The following is a 22,547-nucleotide window of genomic DNA, read 5'->3' as shown; positions in this document are numbered from 1 at the left end:
CGAAGCAGAGCTGGAAAAAGCAGAACAGCCCCATCAGCTGCAGGCTCAGGGCCTACGCAGCGGGTGCTACGCAGGGCGCAGGATGCAGGCAGGGCTGGGTGGCACTCTGCAGAGCTGCCTGGTGAACAGGGCTGGTCTGCAAGGGCAGGGATTTTTCCTGGAGCTGGGAGGAGGGGCTGGGATTGCTTTCTTGGGGCCAGGCTCAGCTCTCCTGGCACCAAGCTCCCTGTTCCGGTCCAGTGCTCACCGTCTGCTCTGCCTGCCTGATTGCGCGTATCAGGTCTTCTTCAAAGCAACCTGCATTTCCAGGTTGACAAAGACCAGTGGAAAATATCTGTATGAGAAGTAAAACCATGACCTTGTTAGGGCAGAAAGGAGGCAACCATTCCTTGGATGAAGATGGCAGCAGCCATGAGGGAACTCACCACACAAAAAGTATGGAAGCTGAACCCAAGTTTCTCATGTTTGTGCCCATATATGCTCAAGTCCTCCTCCACTTGACCACAGAGCACACATGCTGGAGAGGAGAGAGGAACAGCAGTGAGCACCTTGCAGGGCCAGGTGCCCCAGAAGCCATGGAGGGGAAGGGACACCGTAGGCCCAGCAGTGCCAGCAGTCAGCCACAGCCCAACTGCAGCCCCCCTGGCCAAGGAACAGAGGGGCCCTGCATGGAGCAGATGTGAGCTTCTATGTTCCCCCAGCTCCCCTCTCCACCACAGGCAGAACCCCAGCACCTCTCTGCCCAGTGTCGGGGAGCTGCGTGCAGGAATACTTTGCTCTCACCTGGCTCTCTTGAGCCGGTGGCCTCCTGTGTCCCCTCGGACATCATGTGCTTCACGGTGAGCTCTCGCAGAGTGTCTATCCCAGCAATACCAGGCTTCGTCCTCTGCGTGCCAACCTATGGGAGAAGCAGAACGAGGCTGAGTTGGCAGCTCAGGCCCCCAAGTGCTGGGGAACCCTCCTCCCTCAGTAGCCTCAGGCAGCCCCTTCCTCCCTGCTCACCTCACAAGTCGCACTGAGCTGGGCCTGAGCCCCGCAGCCTCAGCTCTGCTCCACACCCTGCAAGTCACAATGGCCGCTCTGTGCCACCCCCTGTGGAACCATCACACCTCACAGGGCTGGGGGCACCCAAGCAGGGGGGAGGCAGCTCTTGCAGCAGCGCACAGTCAGGGTCCCGGTGCCGGACACAGCCCTGCTGGAACCCGGCGTGTTGCTGCTGCCGAAGGCACTGGGCGACACATCCACCCTCCTGGCCCCACCTGGACGCTGCGGGGCCTGTGGCTCCAGCAGTTTCCCAGTCGAGCGTTTACGTGTTGCCATCATGTTCTCCAGGCTCTGCTTGTGGTCTGTTGGCCGCTGATAGTGTACCTCTCATTCCAATAAATGACTCTAAACGACTCACAGAATCACAGAATCTCTATGCTTGGCAAAGACCTCTGAGATCACCAAGTCCCACCCCCCAGCTTCCCACTGCCCACGTCCCTCAGGGCCACATCCCCACGCTTCTGGAGCACCTCCATGGATGCTGACCCCCCCAGCTCCCCAGGCAGCACATTTTCTGCTAAAGTTGACAGATTTTGCAGACTAGAATATATGCTGGTTTATTTCCAAATCAACTTTTATTGTGGCTCAAAGCTGCAGGTGAATCAGTTTATGAAGGTTTTGGGAGTTTATGTGGCTGTTCTGAGATCTAACAGGTCCTTGCTGCCCTTTAGGGGTCAGTCTTAACCTGCATTTGGTTGACATAGCAGAAAACTGAAAATCCTCAGGAACTCCCTCAAGCTTTCCAGCAAAACACCCATGTTAATTTTGGGTGAGCTCTGCTCCTTTGGGTCAGAGTTGCTCCAGGGAAGGGGCTGCAGAGAGGAGCTCACATCCATGAGTCTGGTGGGTTTTCAGCCCCAGGATATGGGCTCTCTGTGATGACAGAGGTTCATGGTGGCAGCAGTCAACTTGGAGCCATTCACCATAAGTGTGGCATCCAGACTGCATTGCTGCCTTGAGCACCTCTGCATTATTCTTTGCTTACTCCAGCACCAGCCCTACTTTTGCAAAACACCACTGTGCAGAGGCTGGGGAGGCCCAGGAACGTGGATCCCACAGGGACTTGTGCCAAAGCTCAGAAACCTAGAAGCAAAGCTTTCCCCCATTCCACCACAAAGCCTTTGCTTCTCACATCTGAGAGGGGAGACGTGATGCCTCTGCAGTATTTTCTTCTGCAGCTTCTGCTTCTTGTGCTATAAAAATAATAAAAACATATTAAAAAAGAAACAGCAGAAGAAGCTCGCATTAAGTCCTTCCTTGGAAAAGATACATCTTGGTGTGTCAGAGACAGTTTGATGGCAAATCTGATTGCTACTTTCCTGGAATCAGTGATCAAGTGAGCTGCTGGGAGCCAGTCACTACTGCATGAGGGCTATTATGAACTCAGACCAGATCCGAACCTTTGACACCAAGCTGGTCCTGGTGTATCTACTGAGATGGAGGCAAGAGTGCTGCCTCCTAGCACTTGGGGAATGATGGATGGGATTTGAGGCACTGCATGGGGCTGGGAAAAAATTCTGTATAATATGGCATTAGGTAGGTATTACCTCCTCGCTTAGCCCCAGCCAGGTAACAATCTGGCTTCTTGGGAACAATACAATAAACCAGAGTGAGAACCACAGCAAAGCTGCTGTGCATTCCCAGATCCTCAGTTTGGGGCCTTGTTAGAACTTCAAATGAAATCATCTGACATCCAGATAACAGGGAAATAAGGCACCATGTCCTGGCTGGGAAGGCAGGCTGCCTTGATGCTTAATTGCTGTCACATGCCTTCCAGTCTGAGGCAGCACTTCTCACTCCATTTTTCTGAGGCCTAAAGAGTGAATACGTGCAGCTCACAAGAACTGGATCTGAACTGTATTTCTGAAGGTAGAAAGGCTGCACCAAAGCATCTCCCAGCAGATAGCAGGAAAAGCTGAATTTAGCAACATCACAAAAGCTTCTGACTCAGAACCCGTCCTGCCCGGCCATGCACACTGCCACATGCCCCAGCCCATACTTTGCCACCAGCAGCCAGCAAGCAGCATCATGTGAAGAAATCATTTTTCCTTCAGGGTTGGAATTAAGCCACACTTTGTGCCCCTGCTGCTGGCCAGGGCGGGAAGGCTGCAGATCAGCTTGGGGTTCTGCTTCAAAACACTCCACACCGGCTCGAGCTGACCTCAGAGCAATCCATCCCAGGTTTTCCCTCATAATGAAGAGTTGAAGACCCCGCTGCCAAAATATTCCCCCTGCAACCACCTTCTCGGGCCTCCTGCTCCCTGTCCCCGCAGACTGGTTGCTGGGGTTTTGCACTGTATTGGCACACAAATCATGCCTAGAGGTAGCCAAGACGCACTGTGCACTTTCAGGCCAGCATCCACCTGTTGCAAATTAAGACTGACGCTATCTCTGGGAGGGCCACCAGCAAGCAAGCTGGGCTCTGCTTGCCAAGGCAGGCTGTGGTGAGCTGGCAGCTCCTTCCTCTGTCACACAGCACCTAAAGCAGCCTAGGATCTGAACGGGTCTCACTTGGGACAGAGGACATTACATGTTTTCTCTCATCTTTCCACATCTCCAGCATGGTTTCCCAGAAGCACACAGATGCCCAGGAGCCCCCAGCCCAGCACACTGGCAGCAGAGCATGGCCAGCACACCCTTCCCCTTGCAGTGGTGCCAGCACACTCCAGCCCCCCCACTCAGCTCCTCCACAGATGTGTCTCTCACAATAAACCCCTCGATGGAACTCTTCCAAGTGTTTGCAGGAAAAGAGATCAGATAATCTTACTCTGAATCACACCAAATGTTAATTTGAAATACCACACTGTACAGCTGAAATCTTCTCTTTATATTCTACACCTGGATGCTTTGCAAAGCATTAAAAGATTCCTCTGTAGTAGCAACGTTGCAGGATCCCCTGAAAAACCTCGACCTGCTTTTTGTATGCCCTGCTCCAAGCAAAGAGCCAAAGTTCTGGATAAAAGCTGCCTTTGTGCATCAACTGAACTCCGCCGGTCTCACCTGCTGCCTGTAGATTCTTCTGATAGGGTTTTTCATGTGATTAATTCTCTTCACATATGCCACAAGGTACAACTTGCTCACTTCCACTGCATTTTCCTGCCCTAGCTGTTCTCATGGACCCAAAGGCAGCAGAATATCACGTGCAAGCTTAAAGCAAAGGCTCTATGTAGGTGTGAAAGGAGCTGCATAATCATAAATTGTCATTCAATGCAGCTTCCCACCGAGGTGTGAGTGAAAAGGGTTGTGCGGAAAAGCAAATCACACGCAACAAAATGAGAGTGATATTTATGGAAGGGGTTTCAGAACTGCCCTGCAAACCCTCTGCTGAGCACCGCAGCTCGCCCCCGCCTGGAGGACAGCGGTGCTGACCCCCACAGCGCTGTGGGCCCATTGCAAGCTGCTCAGCTGCAGAGAGGTGCAGGTGGGCTCAGGGCTGCAGTCAGCCCACAGAAGAATGTGAAGGGATGGGCCCTTGTGGCGGCTGCTTCCTTCACAGCATCAGACAGGCAGCTTGCTTTCCCGGTATCTGGGACAGGCGCAGGGATGAAGTTTGCTGCACTTGGCCTAAATGCTGTGTTTCCTGGGAGAGAGGAAGGAGGATGTCCTAGATGGGAGAAATAGACCACATCTTGGTTTGACTCTGCTTCTTTCATGGGTTTTCATGTTGGGTACATTGGGAGAGTTCTCATTTGCAACACGGGAGGTCCCCGTTGGATGTTAGGAAGAAGATGTGTGCTGAAAGAGCGGTCGGGCACTGGCACAGCTGCCCAGGGAGCTGGGGAGTCAGCGTCCATGGAGGTGCTCCAGAAGTGTGGGGATGTGGCCCTGAGGGACGTGGGCAGTGGGCAGCTGGGGGGTGGTCGGTGGGACTCAGTGATCTTAGCCTGGTCTTGGCCAACCATAGAGATTCTGTGATTCTGTGAGTCGTTTATTGGAAGGAAAGGTAATCAGAGGCCAATAGCCCACAAGCAGAGCCTGAAGAACATGACAGCAACACGTAAACGCTCGACTGGGATAGTGCTGGAGCCACAGGCCCCGCAGCGTTCAGGTGGGGCCAGGAGGGTGGATGTGCCGCCCAGTGCCTTCAGCAGCAGCAACACACAGAATCACACAGAATCACACAGAATGACCCGGGTTGGAAGGGACCTCAAGGATCATGTAGTTCCAACCCCCCTGCCTAGCAGGGCCACCAAACAGACACATTTACTAGATCAGGTTGCCCAGAGCCCCGTCCAACCTGGTCTTGAACACCTCCAAGGACGGGGCATCCACAACATCCCTGGGCAGCCTGTGCCAGGGCCTAACCACTCTCCTAGTAAAGAACTTCCCCCTAACATCCAAGGAGGCTCCAGCCCCCTGATCATCTTCATGGCCCTCCTCTGGACCCTTTCCAAAATCTCCATGTCTTTTTTGTACTGAGGGCTCCACACCTGGACACGGTACAACAGATGGGGCTTCACAAGAGCAGAGTAGAGAGGGACAATCACCTCCCTATCCCTGCTGACCACCCCTTTCCTGATGGAGCCCAGGATCCCATTTGCTTTCCGGGCTGCCAGAGCGCACTGCTGGCTCATGTTGAGTCTTTCGTCCATCAGGACCCCCAGGTCCTTCTCTGCCGAGCTGCTCTCAAGGACCACTCCTCCCAGCCTGTACAGGTGGCTGGGGTTCTTCCGGCCCAAGTGCAAAACCTTGCACTTTGCTGTGTTGAACCTCATTAGGTTCACCCGAGCCCAGCTTTCCAGCCTGTTGAGGTCCCTCTGAATGGCATCCCTTCCTTCCACCGTATCGACCGCACCACTCAGCTTGGTGTTGTCAGCAAACTTGCTGAGGGTGCACTCCATTCCCTCATTGATGTCATTAATAAAGATGTTAAAGAGCACCGGTCCCAAGACAGGTTCGGCACCGGGCCCCTGACTGTGCGCTGCTGCAAGAGCTGCCTCCCCCCTGCAGCCCCTCCATCTACAGCTGCAGCACCATTCCCTCATGGCCAAGGGCATCTAGAAATGGTGCCTGCCACACCCACACCGGCCCGAAGTGACCTTGGTGCTGCTGCACACTGAGGGGCAGGAAGACCCCAACAAGGTGAGTGCAGCAGAGGGGGGTGTCTGGGACACCCCATAGAAGCAGAGTCCCCAGTAACCAGATCTGTGTGCAGGATGATGAACACAGAGAAGACTGGAAAGGCAGAGAAGAACTAAACTGACAGTGGCATGAAGGAATTAAGTTTTCTTGGGATGGATTCGGATGACATTGGTTAGGAAGTTCACATCATCAGCCGGCCCTCCTACGGCAACAGTAGGGCCAGCTGGTGATGTTGACTGATATACAGGAACAGCTGAAACATTGCTAACTGTCTATCACAGTCTGTGCATGCGGGGTGCAAGGCTGAGCTGGGCCTGCCCGTAATGGTGGCAGTCAGCAGAGCTCGACCAGGCAACGCAGAGCGGAGCCTGCAGCTGTGCTGCTGTTACCGACAGCCTCTGCAGCACACTTTGCCTCTACTAACACTGCCATCTCCTGGGCAGCGCTCTGCTGTCTGCTTCAGCCTTCCCCATGAGCAGGGCTGGTGATTCCTGCCAGGCCTTGAGCCGTCTCTGCGGCAGCGCCTGGAGCAGCCCCGGCCTTTACACTGCATGGTACTACTGACACTGCGAGTGATCTGTAACAAACCAAAACATGACACAGAAATAGGGTGGGGAAGTTTATTAAGGGATATAATAAATAAATATATAAACATAAGATATAACTAAATAATATTATAAAATATTATAAAGTAAAATATATACATAAATAATATAATAATATATGGAAACAGCTGAAACATTACTGTCTATCACAGAGTGCTTTTTGCCATGGGTTTTGCTTATCGCACTCAGTGTCACAGCTGTTGAGATGGTCAGAATCATGAAGGCTGGAAAAGGCCACTGAGGTGTCAGGTCCAATGGTCCACGCGGGCGCTGGCCTGTGAGAACTCTCAGTGAATGGTGCTGGACTCTGAGGATCGGTGCCAGCATGTAGGTTGCACGCTGCTACTCCCGCGGCATCAGCAGGGCCGGCTGGTGATGTGCCGGGCCCGACGTGGTACCCGGGAGCGGCTCCGCCCCTGGGCTGGCCCTCGCCGCCTGGACCGGCTCGTGCGGCGTCTTGGGGGCCGGCTGTTGGTCTCGGCAGCCCGACGATGGAGAGGCGAGCGGCTTCGAGTCCGGGCCCGCCCTGGATGTATGGATGGGCTTCCGTCGGCTGTTGTGGAAGCCCTGGAGGACCCCGGTGCTGCCGGTGTGGTGTAGCTGCAGCTCTGAGCACCTGGGCTTGCTGTCTGCCTGCTCCCAAGGTGTCTCTGGGGCCGGCTCGGAAATTCTGGGGCCCGGCGCTGCAACGGAGAGCGGCTTCTTGTCCGGGCCCGCTGTCCCTGCCTGCACCTGAGGTTGTAGCCAAGTGCAGCATTGCGGTGGAATGGCCGGCAAGGTCTCCTCCGTTCTGGCCTGTTCTGGCTGGACAGGCCACTGCTCTCAGGCACGCTGGAACTGGGAGCTGGCTCCGATGGTGCCTGGCTGGTGGTGCTGGAGCTGCTGCTCTCTGGTGCTGTTGAGCCTTGGGGTGGCGGCAGTCCGTGCTCACTGGTGGTGCCGGAGCTGCTGCTCTCAGGTGTCACATACGATGGAATCGGCTGCAGTCCCTGCTGGCTGGTGGTGCTGAAGCCAGCAAGACTGGAGCTGGTGCTGGAGGCTGTAAGGGGAGGCAGGAAGGTGAGCAGGATGGAATTCCAGCCATGGGGTGGAACTGGCTCCTGTTTGTCTCGGGCTGGAGGGACTGGAGCAGGGCTGCTCTGAACAGCCGCTGCCAGGCCTGGCCTGGCCCCAGCCCAGCAGCACGCGGCTGTTTGCCTCTTACCGGTGCCCTCTCCAGCACAGGCGTTGCACTCCCAACTGGTTGTGCCGTTACTCAAGAAGGAACAACGCCGGTGCGTGCCTCGTGCAGCACAGGAGCTGCAGAGGAGCAGCTGCCATGGCCTGTGGAAAGCAATGGGTTGTGGCCATGAGAACAGAGCACCTGAGCCAGGGAGTGCCCGGCACAGCTCTGGTGCTCAGTCTGTGCTCCCCCAGCCCGTGGTGAGGCTGCGATGCCACGCAGAGCCCCAGAGGGCAGCTGAGGTCACTCACCCCTCTCCTGACTGTGCTCTGCCACGGGGATAAAGGCAGTTGCTGGCATGGCAGCGTCGGTGCCAAACTGCCAGTCCTTCATAGGCGTTGTTTTCCCACCATAAAGAAATCCTGCCAGAGAAGGGTGGGAATGGGATGAGCACTCACTGGCCCACTACTAAAAGTAACCCATGAAATCCACCCATCCCCATCCACTTTATCCCTGGTTCCAGCTTCCCAATGGCGCTGAGGTCCATGTGAACGGTTGCCAAGGGCCAGGCCTGCCGGGGCAGTCCTTGGGCGGGCACAGCTCTTGTTCCCTCACACCTCAAGAGCTGGCTGAAAGACACCAACCTGTTTGAGATTCGGATCCCCACAGTCAGCATCTCTGGTTGGAACGTCTGTTGGTCTCTACATTGGGGGCACTGGAAGTTGTGATATCTAGAGCACAGGGCCATTCTCTGCAGCAGAAACACAAGCAGTGTGGGTGTGAGCCGGGCCTGGTGCTGCTGAGCGCCTGTGGTGCCCGTGGGGCAAGGGGAGGGCTCCTACCTGGATGCAGGCCCGGTGGAACCAGGCGTGTTGGCAGGCTGGGCACACCATGGTGCTGTACGACCTGCTGTCACCTACGGGCTCCATGCACATGACGCAGGTCGTGTTCGCCGCCGGTTCTGCCTGCACTGCCTGCTGCGGGCAGTGCTCCCAGCAGAAGGACCTGGGGGAAGATGGAAGGGATGGGCCAGGTGAGAAGGGCTGCCAGGAGGGCAGAGGAACGGGAAGGAGCCCCAGGCCTTGGCTCTGGCTCTGTCAGGCTGCAGGGAGGTGTAACAGCGCGTTCCTCGCTGCTTTGGCTGGAGCCGACAGCAGGGTTGGAGGCCCACAGGACACACCTGGCAGCTCTTACCTGAACTCTCTGAAGTATTGGGTGACGCATTGGCCCTGATAAGCGCAGGGGAGATGGAAGCTCCGCTCACATCCCGGCTCTGCGCAGGTGATGCTGGCCCCCGAAATGCCACAGACGAAGCAGAGCTGAAAAAGCAGAACAGCCCCATCAGCTGCAGGCTCAGGGCCTACGCAGCGGGTGCTACGCAGGGCACATGATGCGGGCTGGGCTGGGTGGCACTCTGCAGAGCTGCCTGGTGAACAGGGCTAGTCTGCAAGAGCAGGGATTTTTCCTGGAGCTGGGAGGAGGGGCTGGGATTGCTTTCTTGGGGCCAGGCTAAGCTCTCCTGGCACCAAGCTCCCTGTTCCGGTCCAGTGCTCACCATCTGCTCTGCCTCCCTCACTGTGCGTGTCAGGTCTTCGAAACCAAAACGTGCCTCGTTGTTGTCTTGCACGTGTTCACAAAGACCGTTGGCAAATCTCTGTACAGGAGGAAAGAGCACAGTCTAGTTAGGGCAGAAAGGAGGGAATCACTGATTGGAGGAAGGTGGCAGGAGACACAAGGGAACTCACCGCACAAAATTCATGGTAATTCAATCCGCGAATGCTCTGTTTCCACCCAAGGATGCCCGAGTCCTCATCCACTAGGCCACAGAGCACACATGCTGGAGAGGAGAGAGGAACAGCAGTGAGCGCCTTGCGGGGCCAGGTGCCCCCGGGGGGTGTCCCTGGGGCTGCTATGTGCCGTTTGTGCCAGCTGGGGGGCAGGGCCACAGGCCGTGGATGGAGGGATACTTGGCTCTCACCTGGCAGCTCTCCCGAGCTGGCAGCCTCCTGTGTCTCTGCACACGCCGTGCGCATCGACCGCAACCAAGTGCAGAGTGTCTGTCCCATCACTGCTGGGCTTTGTCCTCTGCGTGCCAACCTATGTGAGAAACGGGACCAGGCTGAGTTGGCAGCTCAGGCCCCCGAGCGAGAACTGGGGAACCCTCCTCCATCCCTCCCTCCCTCCCTCCCTTGGCAGCCTCAGGCAGCCCCTTCCTCCCTGCTCACCTCACAAGTCGCACTGAGCTGGGCCTGAGCCCCGCAGCCTCAGCTCTGCTCCACAGCCTGCGCATCACAATGGGCGTTCCGTGACACCCTCTGTGACACCATCACACCTCACAGGGCACTTGTGAGGTGAGCAGGGAGGAAGGGGCTGCCTGAGGCTACTGAGGGAGGAGGGTTCCCCAACACTTGGGGGCCTGAGCTGCCAACTCAGCCTCGTTCTGCTTCTCCCATAGGTTGGCACGCAGAGGACGAAGCCTGGTATTGCTGGGATAGACACTCTGCGAGAGCTCACCGTGAAGCACATGATGTCCGAGGGGACACAGGAGGCCACCGGCTCGAGAGAGCCAGGTGAGAGCAAAGTATTCCTGCACGCAGCTCCCCGACACTGGGAGAGGTGCTGGGGTTCTGCCTGTGGTGGAGAGGGGAGCTAGGGGAACATAGAGGCTCACATCTGCTCCATGCAGGGCCCCTCTATTCCTTGGCCAGGGGGGCTGCAGTTGGGCTGTGGCTGCCTGCTGGCACTGCTGGGCCTACAGTGCCCCTTCCCCTCCATGGCTTCTGGGGCACCTGGCCCCGCAAGGTGCTCACTGCTGTTCCTCTCTCCTCTCCAGCATGTGTGCTCTGTGGCCTAGTGGATGAGGACTCGGGCATCCTTGGGCACAAACAGAGCATTCACGGATTGTATTTCCATGAATTTTGTGCGGTGAGTTCCCTCGTGTCTCCTGCCACCTTCCTCCAATCAGTGATTCCCTCCTTTCTGCCCTAACTAGACTGTGCTCTTTCCTCCTGTACAGAGATTTGCCAGTGGTCTTTGTGAACAAGTGCAAGGTACCAACGAGGCTCGTTTTGGTTTTGAAGACCTGACACGCACAGTGAAGGAGGCAGAGCAGACAGTGAGCACTGGACCGGAACAGGGAGCTTGGTGCCAGGAGAGCTGAGCCTGGCCCCAAGAAAGCAATCCCAGCCCTTCCTCCCAGCTCAAGGAGAAATCTCTGCTCTTGCAGACCAGCCCTGTTCACCAGGCAGCTCTGCAGAGTGCCACCCAGCCCAGCCCGCATCCTGTGCCCTGCCCAGAGGTGCGGGGCCCGCTGCGTAGGCCCTGAGCCTGCAGCTGATGGGGCTGCTCTGCTTTTTCAGCTCTGCTTCGTCTGTGGCATTTCGGGGGCCAGCATCACCTGCGCAGAGCCGGGATGTGAGCGGAGCTTCCATCTCCCCTGCGCTTATCAGGGCCAATGCGTCACCCAGTACTTCGGAGAGTTCAGGTAAGGGCTGCCAGGTGTGTCCTGTGGGCCTCCAACCCTGCTGTCAGCTCCAGCCAAAGCAGTGAGGAATGCGCTGTGACACCTCCCAGCAGCCTGACAGAGCCAGAGCCAAGGCCTGGGGCTCCTTCCCGTTCCTCTGCCCTCCTCACAGCCCTTCTCACCTGGACCATCCCTTCCATCTTCCCCCAGGTCCTACTGCTGGGTCCATCGTCCACATCAAGCACTGGAGCCAGCATCAGCGCAGGACACGACCTGCATCATTTGCATGGAGCCCATGGATGACAGCAGGTCGTATACCACCATGTCATGTCCAGCCTGCCAACACGCCTGGTTCCACCGGGCCTGCATCCAGGTAGGAGCCCTCCCCTTGCCCCACGGGCACTGCAGGCGCTCAGCAGCACCAGGCACGGCTCACACCCACACTGCTTGTGTTTCTGCTGCAGAGAATGGCCCTGTGCTCTGGGCTTCACAACTTCCAGTGCCCCCAATGTAGAGACCAACAGACATTTCTACAAGAGATGCTGACTGTGGGGATCCGAATCTCAAACAGGTTGGTGTCTTTCAGCCAGCTCCTGAGGTGTGAGGGAACAAGAGCTGTGCCTGCCCAAGGACTGCCCCGGCAGGCCTGGCCCTTGGCAGCCATTCACATGGGCCTCAGTGTCACTGAGAATCTGGAACCAGGGATAAAGTGGATGGGGATGGATGGATTTCACAGGTTACTTTTAGTCCTGGGCCAGTGAGTGCTCATCACATTCCCTCTCTTCTCTGGCAGCACTTCATTATGGTGGGAAAACAACGCCTATGAAGGACTGGCAGTTTGGCACCGACGCTGCCATGCCAGCAACTGCCTTTATCCCCGTGGCAGAGCACAGTCAGGAGAGGGGTGAGTGACCTCAGCTGCCCTCTGGGGCTCTGCGTGGCATCGCAGCATCACCACGGGCTGGGGGAGCACAGACTGAGCACCAGAGCTGTGCCGGGCACTCCCTGGCTCAGGTGCTCTGTTCTCATGGCCACAACCCATTGCTTTCCACAGGCCATGGCAGCTGCTCCTCTGCAGCTCCTGTGCTGCACGAGGCACGCACCGGCGTTGTTCCTTCTTGAGTAACGGCACAACCAGTTGGGAGTGCAACGCCTGTGCTGGAGAGGGCACCGGTAAGAGGCAAACAGCCGCGTGCTGCTGGGCTGGGGCCAGGCCAGGCCTGGCAGCGGCTGTTCAGAGCAGCCCTGCTCCAGTCCCTCCAGCCCGAGACAAACAGGAGCCAGTTCCACCCCATGGCTGGAATTCCATCCTGCTCACCTTCCTGCCTCCCCTTACAGCCTCCAGCACCAGCTCCAGTCTTGCTGGCTTCAGCACCACCAGCCAGCAGGGACTGCAGCCGATTCCATCGTATGTGACACCTGAGAGCAGCAGCTCCGGCACCACCAGTGAGCACGGACTGCCGCCACCCCAAGGCTCAACAGCACCAGAGAGCAGCAGCTCCGGCACCACCAGTGAGCACGGACTGCCGCCACCCCAAGGCTCAACAGCACCAGAGAGCAGCAGCTCCGGCACCACCAGTGAGCACGGACTGCCGCCACCCCAAGGCTCAACAGCACCAGAGAGCAGCAGCTCCAACACCACCAGTGAGCACGGACTGCCCCCAACCCAAGGCTCAACAGCACCAGAGAGCAGCAGCTCCAGCACCACCAGCCAGGCACCATCGGAGCCAGCTCCCAGTTCCAGCGTGCCTGAGAGCAGTGGCCTGTCCAGCCAGAACAGGCCAGAACGGAGGAGACCTTGCCGGCCATTCCACCGCAATGCTGCACTTGGCTACAACCTCAGGTGCAGGCAGGGACAGCGGGCCCGGACAAGAAGCCGCTCTCCGTTGCAGCGCCGGGCCCCAGAATTTCCGAGCCGGCCCCAGAGACACCTTGGGAGCAGGCAGACAGCAAGCCCAGGTGCTCAGAGCTGCAGCTACACCACACCGGCAGCACCGGGGTCCTCCAGGGCTTCCACAACAGCCGACGGAAGCCCATCCATACATCCAGGGCGGGCCCGGACTCGAAGCCGCTCGCCTCTCCATCGTCGGGCTGCCGAGACCAACAGCCGGCCCCCAAGACGCCGCACGAGCCGGTCCAGGCGGCGAGGGCCAGCCCAGGGGCGGAGCCGCTCCCGGGTACCACGTCGGGCCCGGCACATCACCAGCCGGCCCTGCTGATGCCGCGGGAGTAGCAGCGTGCAACCTACATGCTGGCACCGATCCTCAGAGTCCAGCACCATTCACTGAGAGTTCTCACAGGCCAGCGCCCGCGTGGACCATTGGACCTGACACCTCAGTGGCCATTTCCAGCCTTCATGATTCTGACCATCTCAACAGCTGTGACACTGAGTGCGATAAGCAAAACCCATGGCAAAAAGCACTCTGTGATAGACAGCAATGTTTCAGCTGTTTCCATATATTATTATATTATTTATGTATATATTTTACTTTATAATATTTTATAATATTATTTAGTTATATCTTATGTTTATATATTTATTATATCCCTTAATAAACTTCCCCACCCTATTTCTGTGTCATGTTTTGGTTTGTTACAGATCACTCGCAGTGTCAGTAGTACCATGCAGTGTAAAGGCCGGGGCTGCTCCAGGCGCTGCCGCAGAGACGGCTCAAGGCCTGGCAGGAAGCACCAGCCCTGCTCATGGGGAAGGCTGAAGCAGACAGCAGAGCGCTGCCCGGGAGATGGGCAGTGTTAGTAGAGGCAAAGTGTGCTGCAGAGGCTGTCGGTAACAGCAGCACAGCTGCAGGCTCCGCTCTGCGTCGCCTGGTCGAGCTCTGCTGACTGCCACCATTACGGGCAGGCCCAGCTCAGCCTTGCACCCTGCATGCACAGACTGTGATAGACAGTTAGCAATGTTTCAGCTGTTCCTGTATATCAGTCAACATCACCAGCTGGCCCTACTGTTGCCGTAGGAGGGCCGGCTGATGATGTGAACTTCCTAACCAATGTCATCCGAATCCATCCCAAGATAACTTAATTCCTTCATGCCACTGTCAGTTTAGTTCTTCACTGCCTTTCCAGTCTTCTCTGTGTTCATCATCCTGCACACAGATCTGGTTACTGGGGACTCTGCTTCTATGGGGTGTCCCAGACACCCCCCTCTGCTGCACTCACCTTGTTGGGGTCTTCCTGCCCCTCAGTGTGCAGCAGCACCAAGGTCACTTCGGGCCGGTGTGGGTGTGGCAGGCACCATTTCTAGATGCCCTTGGCCATGAGGGAATGGTGCTGCAGCTGTAGATGGAGGGGCTGCAGGGGGGAGGCAGCTCTTGCAGCAGCGCACAGTCAGGGGCCCGGTGCCGAACCTGTCTTGGGACCGGTGCTCTTTAACATCTTTATTAATGACATCAATGAGGGAATGGAGTGCACCCTCAGCAAGTTTGCTGACAACACCAAGCTGAGTGGTGCGGTCGATACGGTGGAAGGAAGTGATGCCATTCAGAGGGACCTCAACAGGCTGGAAAGCTGGGCTCGGGTGAACCTAATGAGGTTCAACACAGCAAAGTGCAAGGTTTTGCACTTGGGCCGGAAGAACCCCAGCCACCTGTACAGGCTGGGAGGAGTGGTCCTTGAGAGCAGCTCGGCAGAGAAGGACCTGGGGGTCCTGATGGACGAAAGACTCAACATGAGCCAGCAGTGCGCTCTGGCAGCCCAGAAAGCAAATGGGATCCTGGGCTCCATCAGGAGAGGGGTGGTCAGCAGGGATAGGGAGGTGATTGTCCCTCTCTACTCTGCTCTTGTGAAGCCCCATCTGTTGTACCGTGTCCAGGTGTGGAGCCTCAGTACAAAAAAGACATGGAGATTTTGGAAAGGGTCCAGAGGAGGGCCACGAAGATGATCAGGGGGCTGGAGCCTCCTTGGATGTTAGGGGGAAGTTCTTTACTAGGAGAGTGGTTAGGCCCTGGCACAGGCTGCCCAGGGATGTTGTGGATGCCCCGTCCTTGGAGGTGTTCAAGACCAGGTTGGACGGGGCCCTGGGCAACCTGATCTAGTAAATGTGTCTGTTTGGTGGCCCTGCTAGGCAGGGGGGTTGGAACTACATGATCCTTGAGGTCCCTTCCAACCCGGGTCATTCTGTGTGATTCTGTGTGATTCTGTGTGTTGCTGCTGCCGAAGGCACTGGGCGGCACATCCACCCTCCTGGCCCCACCTGAACGCTGCGGGGCCTGTGGCTCCAGCACTATCCCAGTCGAGCGTTTACGTGTTGCTGTCATGTTCTTCAGGCTCTGCTTGTGGGCTATTGGCCTCTGATTACCTTTCCTTCCAATAAACGACTCACAGAATCACAGAATCTCTATGGTTGGCCAAGACCAGGCTAAGATCACTGAGTCCCACCGACCACCCCCCAGCTGCCCACTGCCCACGTCCCTCAGGGCCACATCCCCACACTTCTGGAGCACCTCCATGGACGCTGACTCCCCAGCTCCCTGGGCAGCTGTGCCAGTGCCCGACCGCTCTTTCAGCACACATCTTCTTCCTAACATCCAACGGGGACCTCCCGTGTTGCAAATGGGAACTCTCCCAATGTACCCAACATGAAAACCCATGAAAGAAGCAGAGTCCAAACCAAGATGTGGTCTATTTCTCCCATCTAGGACATCCTCCTTCCTCTCTCCCAGGAAACACAGCATTTAGGCCAAGTGCAGCAAACTTCATCCCTGCGCCTGTCCCAGATACCGGGAAAGCAAGCTGCCTGTCTGATGCTGTGAAGGAAGCAGCCGCCTCAAGGGCCCATCCCTTCACATTCTTCTGTGGGCTGACTGCAGCCCTGAGCCCACCTGCACCTCTCTGCAGCTGAGCAGCTTGCAATGGGCCCACAGCGCTGTGGGGGTCAGCACCGCTGTCCTCCAGGCGGGGGCGAGCTGCGGTGCTCAGCAGAGGGTTTGCAGGGCAGTTCTGAAACCCCTTCCATAAATATCACTCTCATTTTGTTGCGTGTGATTTGCTTTTCCGCACAACCCTTTTCACTCACACCTCGGTGGGAAGCTGCATTGAATGACAATTTATGATTATGCAGCTCCTTTCACACCTACATAGAGCCTTTGCTTTAAGCTTGCACGTGATATTCTGCTGCCTTTGGGTCCATGAGAACAGCTAGGGCAGGAAAATGCAGTGGAAGTGAGCAAGTTGTACCTTGTGGCATATGTGAAGAGAATTAATCACATGAAAAACCCTATCAGAAGAATCTACAGGCAGCAGGTGAGACCGGCGGAGTTCAGTTGATGCACAAAGGCAGCTTTTATCCAGAACTTTGGCTCTTTGCTTGGAGCAGGGCATACAAAAAGCAGGTCGAGGTTTTTCAGGGGATCCTGCAACGTTGCTACTACAGAGGAATCTTTTAATGCTTTGCAAAGCATCCAGGTGTAGAATATAAAGAGAAGATTTCAGCTGTACAGTGTGGTATTTCAAATTAACATTTGGTGTGATTCAGAGTAAGATTATCTGATCTCTTTTCCTGCAAACACTTGGAAGAGTTCCATCGAGGGGTTTATTGTGAGAGACACATCTGTGGAGGAGCTGAGTGGGGGGGCTGGAGTGTGCTGGCACCACTGCAAGGGGAAGGGTGTGCTGGCCATGCTCTGCTGCCAGTGTGCTGGGCTGGGGGCTCCTGGGCATCTGTGTGCTTCTGGGAAACCATGCTGGAGATGTGGAAAGATGAGAGAAAACATGTAATGTCCTCTGTCCCAAGTGAGACCCGTTCAGATCCTAGGCTGCTTTAGGTGCTGTGTGACAGAGGAAGGAGCTGCCAGCTCACCACAGCCTGCCTTGGCAAGCAGAGCCCAGCTTGCTTGCTGGTGGCCCTCCCAGAGATAGCGTCAGTCTTAATTTGCAACAGGTGGATGCTGGCCTGAAAGTGCACAGTGCGTCTTGGCTACCTCTAGGCATGATTTGTGTGCCAATACAGTGCAAAACCCCAGCAACCAGTCTGCGGGGACAGGGAGCAGGAGGCCCGAGAAGGTGGTTGCAGGGGGAATATTTTGGCAGCGGGGTCTTCAACTCTTCATTATGAGGGAAAACCTGGGATGGATTGCTCTGAGGTCAGCTCGAGCCGGTGTGGAGTGTTTTGAAGCAGAACCCCAAGCTGATCTGCAGCCTTCCCGCCCTGGCCAGCAGCAGGGGCACAAAGTGTGGCTTAATTCCAACCCTGAAGGAAAAATGATTTCTTCACATGATGCTGCTTGCTGGCTGCTGGTGGCAAAGTGTGGGCTGGGACATGTGGCAGTGTGCATGGCCGGGCAGGACGGGTTCTGAGTCAGAAGCTTTTGTGATGTTGCTAAATTCAGCTTTTCCTGCTATCTGCTGGGAGATGCTTTGGTGCAGCCTTTCTACCTTCAGAAATACAGTTCAGATCCAGTTCTTGTGAGCTGCACGTATTCACTCTTTAGGCCTCAGAAAAATGGAGTGAGAAGTGCTGCCTCAGACTGGAAGGCATGTGACAGCAATTAAGCATCAAGGCAGCCTGCCTTCCCAGCCAGGACATGGTGCCTTATTTCCCTGTTATCTGGATGTCAGATGATTTCATTTGAAGTTCTAACAAGGCCCCAAACTGAGGATCTGGGAATGCACAGCAGCTTTGCTGTGGTTCTCACTCTGGTTTATTGTATTGTTCCCAAGAAGCCAGATTGTTACCTGGCTGGGGCTAAGCGAGGAGGTAATACCTACCTAATGCCATATTATACAGAATTTTTTCCCAGCCCCATGCAGTGCCTCAAATCCCATCCATCATTCCCCAAGTGCTAGGAGGCAGCACTCTTGCCTCCATCTCAGTAGATACACCAGGACCAGCTTGGTGTCAAAGGTTCGGATCTGGTCTGAGTTCATAATAGCCCTCATGCAGTAGTGACTGGCTCCCAGCAGCTCACTTGATCACTGATTCCAGGAAAGTAGCAATCAGATTTGCCATCAAACTGTCTCTGACACACCAAGATGTATCTTTTCCAAGGAAGGACTTAATGCGAGCTTCTTCTGCTGTTTCTTTTTTAATATGTTTTTATTATTTTTATAGCACAAGAAGCAGAAGCTGCAGAAGAAAATACTGCAGAGGCATCACGTCTCCCCTCTCAGATGTGAGAAGCAAAGGCTTTGTGGTGGAATGGGGGAAAGCTTTGCTTCTAGGTTTCTGAGCTTTGGCACAAGTCCCTGTGGGATCCACGTTCCTGGGCCTCCCCAGCCTCTGCACAGTGGTGTTTTGCAAAAGTAGGGCTGGTGCTGGAGTAAGCAAAGAATAATGCAGAGGTGCTCAAGGCAGCAATGCAGTCTGGATGCCACACTTATGGTGAATGGCTCCAAGTTGACTGCTGCCACCATGAACCTCTGTCATCACAGAGAGCCCATATCCTGGGGCTGAAAACCCACCAGACTCATGGATGTGAGCTCCTCTCTGCAGCCCCTTCCCTGGAGCAACTCTGACCCAAAGGAGCAGAGCTCACCCAAAATTAACATGGGTGTTTTGCTGGAAAGCTTGAGGGAGTTCCTGAGGATTTTCAGTTTTCTGCTATGTCAACCAAATGCAGGTTAAGACTGACCCCTAAAGGGCAGCAAGGACCTGTTAGATCTCAGAACAGCCACATAAACTCCCAAAACCTTCATAAACTGATTCACCTGCAGCTTTGAGCCACAATAAAAGTTGATTTGGAAATAAACCAGCATATATTCTAGTCTGCAAAATCTGTCAACTTTAGCAGAAAATGTGCTGCCTGGGGAGCTGGGGGGGTCAGCATCCATGGAGGTGCTCCAGAAGCGTGGGGATGTGGCCCTGAGGGACGTGGGCAGTGGGAAGCTGGGGGGTGGGACTTGGTGATCTCAGAGGTCTTTGCCAAGCATAGAGATTCTGTGATTCTGTGAGTCGTTTAGAGTCATTTATTGGAATGAGAGGTACACTATCAGCGGCCAACAGACCACAAGCAGAGCCTGGAGAACATGATGGCAACACGTAAACGCTCGACTGGGAAACTGCTGGAGCCACAGGCCCCGCAGCGTCCAGGTGGGGCCAGGAGGGTGGATGTGTCGCCCAGTGCCTTCGGCAGCAGCAACACGCCGGGTTCCAGCAGGGCTGTGTCCGGCACCGGGACCCTGACTGTGCGCTGCTGCAAGAGCTGCCTCCCCCCTGCTTGGGTGCCCCCAGCCCTGTGAGGTGTGATGGTTCCACAGGGGGTGGCACAGAGCGGCCATTGTGACTTGCAGGGTGTGGAGCAGAGCTGAGGCTGCGGGGCTCAGGCCCAGCTCAGTGCGACTTGTGAGGTGAGCAGGGAGGAAGGGGCTGCCTGAGGCTACTGAGGGAGGAGGGTTCCCCAGCACTTGGGGGCCTGAGCTGCCAACTCAGCCTCGTTCTGCTTCTCCCATAGGTTGGCACGCAGAGGACGAAGCCTGGTATTGCTGGGATAGACACTCTGCGAGAGCTCACCGTGAAGCACATGATGTCCGAGGGGACACAGGAGGCCACCGGCTCAAGAGAGCCAGGTGAGAGCAAAGTATTCCTGCACGCAGCTCCCCGACACTGGGCAGAGAGGTGCTGGGGTTCTGCCTGTGGTGGAGAGGGGAGCTGGGGGAACATAGAAGCTCACATCTGCTCCATGCAGGGCCCCTCTGTTCCTTGGCCAGGGGGGCTGCAGTTGGGCTGTGGCTGACTGCTGGCACTGCTGGGCCTACGGTGTCCCTTCCCCTCCATGGCTTCTGGGGCACCTGGCCCTGCAAGGTGCTCACTGCTGTTCCTCTCTCCTCTCCAGCATGTGTGCTCTGTGGTCAAGTGGAGGAGGACTTGAGCATATATGGGCACAAACATGAGAAACTTGGGTTCAGCTTCCATACTTTTTGTGTGGTGAGTTCCCTCATGGCTGCTGCCATCTTCATCCAAGGAATGGTTGCCTCCTTTCTGCCCTAACAAGGTCATGGTTTTACTTCTCATACAGATATTTTCCACTGGTCTTTGTCAACCTGGAAATGCAGGTTGCTTTGAAGAAGACCTGATACGCGCAATCAGGCAGGCAGAGCAGACGGTGAGCACTGGACCGGAACAGGGAGCTTGGTGCCAGGAGAGCTGAGCCTGGCCCCAAGAAAGCAATCCCAGCCCCTCCTCCCAGCTCCAGGAAAAATCCCTGCCCTTGCAGACCAGCCCTGTTCACCAGGCAGCTCTGCAGAGTGCCACCCAGCCCTGCCCGCATCCTGCGCCCTGCGTAGCACCCGCTGCGTAGGCCCTGAGCCTGCAGCTGATGGGGCTGTTCTGCTTTTTCCAGCTCTGCTTCGTCTGTGGCAAACTGGGGGCCAGCATCACCTGTGCAGAGCCGGGATGTGAGAGGAGCTTCCACCTGTCCTGCGCCTCTGGGGGTGAATGCGTCACCCAATACTTCGGAGAGTTCAGGTAAGAGCTGCCAGGTGTGTCCTGTGGGCCTCCAACCCTGCTGTCAGCATCAGCCAAAGCAGTGAGGAACGTGCTGTGACACCTCCCTGCAGCCTGACAGAGCCAGAGCCAAGGCCTGGGGCTCCTTCCCGTTCCTCTGCCCTCCTCACAGCCCTTCTCACCTGGACCATCCCTTCCATCTTCCCCCAGGTCCTACTGCTGGGTCCATCGTCCACATCAAGCACTGGAACCAGCATCAGCGCAGGACACGACCTGCATCATTTGCATGGAGCCCATGGATGACAGCAGGTCGTATACCACCATGTCTTGTCCAGCCTGCCAACACGCCTGGTTCCACCGGGCCTGCATCCAGGTAGGAGCCCTCCTCTTGCCCCACAGGCACCACAGGCGCTCAGCAGCACCAGGCCCGGCTCACACCCACACTGCTTGTGTTTCTGCTGCAGGAACAGGCCCTGCGTGCAGGGATTTACTGCTTCCAGTGCCCCCTCTGCAGAGACAGGGACTGGTTTGTTACAGATATGCTCACTATGGGGATCCGAATCCCATTCAGGTTGGTGTCCTTCAGACAGCTCTTGAGATGCCTGGCCCTTGGCAGCCATTCACATGGGCCTCAGCATCATTGGGAAGCTGGAACCAGGGATAAGGTGGATGGGGATGGATGGATTTCATGGGTTACTTTTAGTCCTGGGCCAGTGAGTGCTCATCCCATTCCCTCTCTTCTCTGGCAGAAAACCAACATGGGAGGACAACAATGCCTATGCAGCACTGGGAGATCGGCACCAACGCTGCGATGCCAGCAGCTGCCTTTACCCCCACGGCAGGGAGCAGTCAGGAGAGGGGTGAGTGACCTCAGCTGCCCTCTGGGGCTCTGCGTGGCATCGCAGCCTCACCACGGGCTGGGGGAGCACAGACTGAGCACCAGAGCTGTGCCGGGCACTCCCTGGCTCAGGGCACTTTGTCCTCACGGCCACAACCCGTTGCTTTCCACAGGCCCTGGCAGCTGCTCCTCTGCAGCTCCTGTGCTGCACAAGGCACGCACCGACTCTGCTCCAACTTGAGTCAGGTCACAACCAGCTGGGAGTGCGACAGCTGTGCTGGAGAGGGCACCGGTAAGAGGCAAACAGCCACGTGCTGCCGGGCTGGGGCCAGGCGAGGCCTTGCTCAAGTCCCTTTGGCCCGGGACAGATGGGAACCTGTCCCACCCCGTGGTTGAAGATCTGTCCCATTCACCTTCTGTCTCTCCTTACAGCTCCCAGCACCAACTTGGACAGCGCTGGCCCCAACACCACCAGCCAGCACGGGCTGCAGGCATCTCAAAGCTCTATGACAACAGAGAGCAGCAGCTCCGGCAGCACCAGCCAGGCACCATCGGGTCAAGATCCCAGTTCCCAGGTACCTGAGCCACTGTCCATACATCCAGGGCGGGCCAGGACTCGAAGCCGCTCGCCTCTCCATCGTCGGGCTGCCGAGACCAACAGCCGGCCCCCAAGACGCCGCACGAGCCGGTCCAGGCGGCGAGGGCCAGCCCAGGGGCGGAGCCGCTCCCGGGTACCACGTCGGGCCCGGCACATCACCAGCCGGCCCTGCTGATGCCGCGGGAGTAGCAGCGTGCAACCTACATGCTGGCACCGATCCTCAGAGTCCAGCACCATTCACTGAGAGTTCTCACAGGCCAGCGCCCGCGTGGACCATTGGACCTGACACCTCAGTGGCCTTTTCCAGCCTTCATGATTCTGACCATCTCAACAGCTGTGACACTGAGTGCGATAAGCA

At 56.5% G+C, this 22,547-nt stretch overlaps 2 protein-coding genes across 5 annotated transcripts in view; both read left to right on the top strand.

Annotated features, from left to right (window-relative positions):
* LOC146751541 (uncharacterized) overlaps positions 1-22,547 on the top strand; it is a 91,122-nt gene that overhangs the window by 20,212 nt on the left and 48,363 nt on the right. The window lies entirely within an intron of this gene.
* On the top strand, positions 11,570-22,541 carry LOC146751544 (E3 ubiquitin-protein ligase PHF7-like). 2 transcript variants are annotated; one of them, XM_085534195.1, is made up of 5 exons: positions 11,570-11,729; positions 21,218-21,324; positions 21,503-21,613; positions 21,765-21,883; positions 22,024-22,541. In XM_085534195.1, exons 1-5 carry the CDS (start codon positions 11,643-11,645, stop codon positions 22,362-22,364), a joined length of 765 nt encoding a protein of 254 aa, XP_085390321.1. In that variant the 5' UTR covers positions 11,570-11,642; the 3' UTR covers positions 22,365-22,541. The 2 variants fall into 2 exon arrangements, with proteins under 2 accessions (XP_085390321.1, XP_085390320.1); XM_085534194.1 differs by lacking the exon at positions 11,570-11,729 and adding an exon at positions 20,988-21,126 and having other exon boundaries at positions 22,024-22,540.

This window comes from Coturnix japonica, unplaced genomic scaffold (assembly GCF_054131305.1).
Source record: "Coturnix japonica strain WE unplaced genomic scaffold, WE-NBRP24 Scf078, whole genome shotgun sequence".
In the NCBI taxonomy this organism is placed as follows: domain Eukaryota; kingdom Metazoa; phylum Chordata; class Aves; order Galliformes; family Phasianidae; genus Coturnix; species Coturnix japonica.
Note: the sequence above shows the minus strand (reverse complement) of the source record. Positions and strands in the feature narration are given on the sequence as shown.

Bases quoted from the DNA above. Each gene is read 5' to 3' on its own strand.
- LOC146751544 (XM_085534195.1), top strand. From the start codon at position 11,643: ATGGAGCCCATGGATGACAGCAGGTCGTATACCACCATGTCATGTCCA. The intron at 21,614-21,764 runs GTGAGTGACCTC...TGCTTTCCACAG, and splicing joins AGGGAGCAGTCAGGAGAGGG to GCCCTGGCAGCTGCTCCTCT. The intron at 21,884-22,023 runs GTAAGAGGCAAA...CTCTCCTTACAG, and splicing joins CTGTGCTGGAGAGGGCACCG to CTCCCAGCACCAACTTGGAC.